Here is a 1,216-nt window from a genome sequence, read left to right as displayed (position 1 = left end):
TTTTTTTTTTTTGAGACAATTTTACTTCATTACCCTGAATGGAGTGCCAGGGAGTCCCAGATCACACCTTAATGCTTGGGCTTTAATGCTTAACCTTAAATTTAACCTTAAATGCTTAGGTTTAAGCACTCCTCTTCCTCAGCCTCCCGAGCAGCTGGGACTACAGGCACCCGCCACAATGCCTGGCTATCTTTAGAGATGGGGGTCTTGCTCTTGCTGAGGCTGGTCTCGAACAGGTGAACTGAGATAATCCACCTGCCTCAGTCTCCCAAAGTGCTAGGATTACAGGCCTGAGCCACAGCACCTGGCTTAATTTTTCTTTATATTCCTAAGAGATTGGCTAGGCCAACTCACCTTCCCTCACTATCTTTACAGTAGGGACATGTGCATGCTTCCCGCCGGGTCCTCCGACCAGCTTGAGGCTGGGGATCTGGGCTATTCTCTCCTTCCTCTCCACCTGCTGTGTCATCATGTATTCCATCACCACCAGCCCCATGAAGACCAAGCTGACTTCCATGATCACCTGAAATTAAGAAAAAAAAAAAGGTCAAGGTGGAAAGTAAGGAAGTTATCACAGTCCCAGTTATCGCAGGGAAACCCTACGTACACAGTACCACTTCATCAAACTTATGAAGCCATATTCATTGATACCACAAATACTTAAAATCTCAGGAACGGCCAGGCTTGGTGGTTCACATCTATAATCCTAGCACTCTGGGAAGCTGAGGCGGGTGGATTCCTTGAGCTCACGGGTTTGAGACCAGCCTGAGCCAGAGTGAGACCCCATCTCTACTAAAAATATAAAAATCTGAGGGAAGAAGATTGTTTGAGCCCAAGAATTGAAGGTTGCTATGAGCTATGATGTCACCACAGCACTCTACCCAGGGTGCCAACTCGAGACTCTATGTCAAAAACAAACAAACAACAACAACAACAAAAATCCCTCAGGAATCATTGAGAATACAAAGAGCCAAAAATATATAAAATTTTGATCAATCTCATTTAAAAAATATACCTCCACTTATAATGAATTTGTAACTTTTCACCTATCAGATTAACAAAAGTTGAAACTTATAATACACAGCAATAGCAAAGGGATAGGGAAATAGGCATTTTCATATATAGGTGGTATAAATTTGTACAGCCTTTTTTTTTTTTTTTTGAGACAGAGCCTCAAGCTGTCCCCCTGGGGTAGAGTGCCATGGCATCACAGCTC

The 1,216-nt window shown here is 43.3% G+C and overlaps 1 protein-coding gene across 1 annotated transcript in view; it reads right to left on the bottom strand.

The window, feature by feature from the left end:
• SP1 (Sp1 transcription factor) overlaps positions 1-1,216 on the bottom strand; it is a 49,083-nt gene that overhangs the window by 5,187 nt on the left and 42,680 nt on the right. Inside the window, exon 4 of the mRNA XM_012805494.2 lies at positions 355-523. Within this exon, the coding sequence (XP_012660948.1) occupies positions 355-523 (169 nt within the window). The remainder of the gene's footprint in view (positions 1-354; positions 524-1,216) is intronic.

Source organism: Otolemur garnettii, unplaced genomic scaffold, assembly GCF_000181295.1.
Source record: "Otolemur garnettii isolate 467f Iridium unplaced genomic scaffold, OtoGar3 scaffold00043, whole genome shotgun sequence".
NCBI classification, from domain to species: domain Eukaryota; kingdom Metazoa; phylum Chordata; class Mammalia; order Primates; family Galagidae; genus Otolemur; species Otolemur garnettii.
The sequence above is the reverse complement of the archived record's forward strand: the minus strand, read 5'-3'. Positions and strand labels throughout refer to the sequence as shown.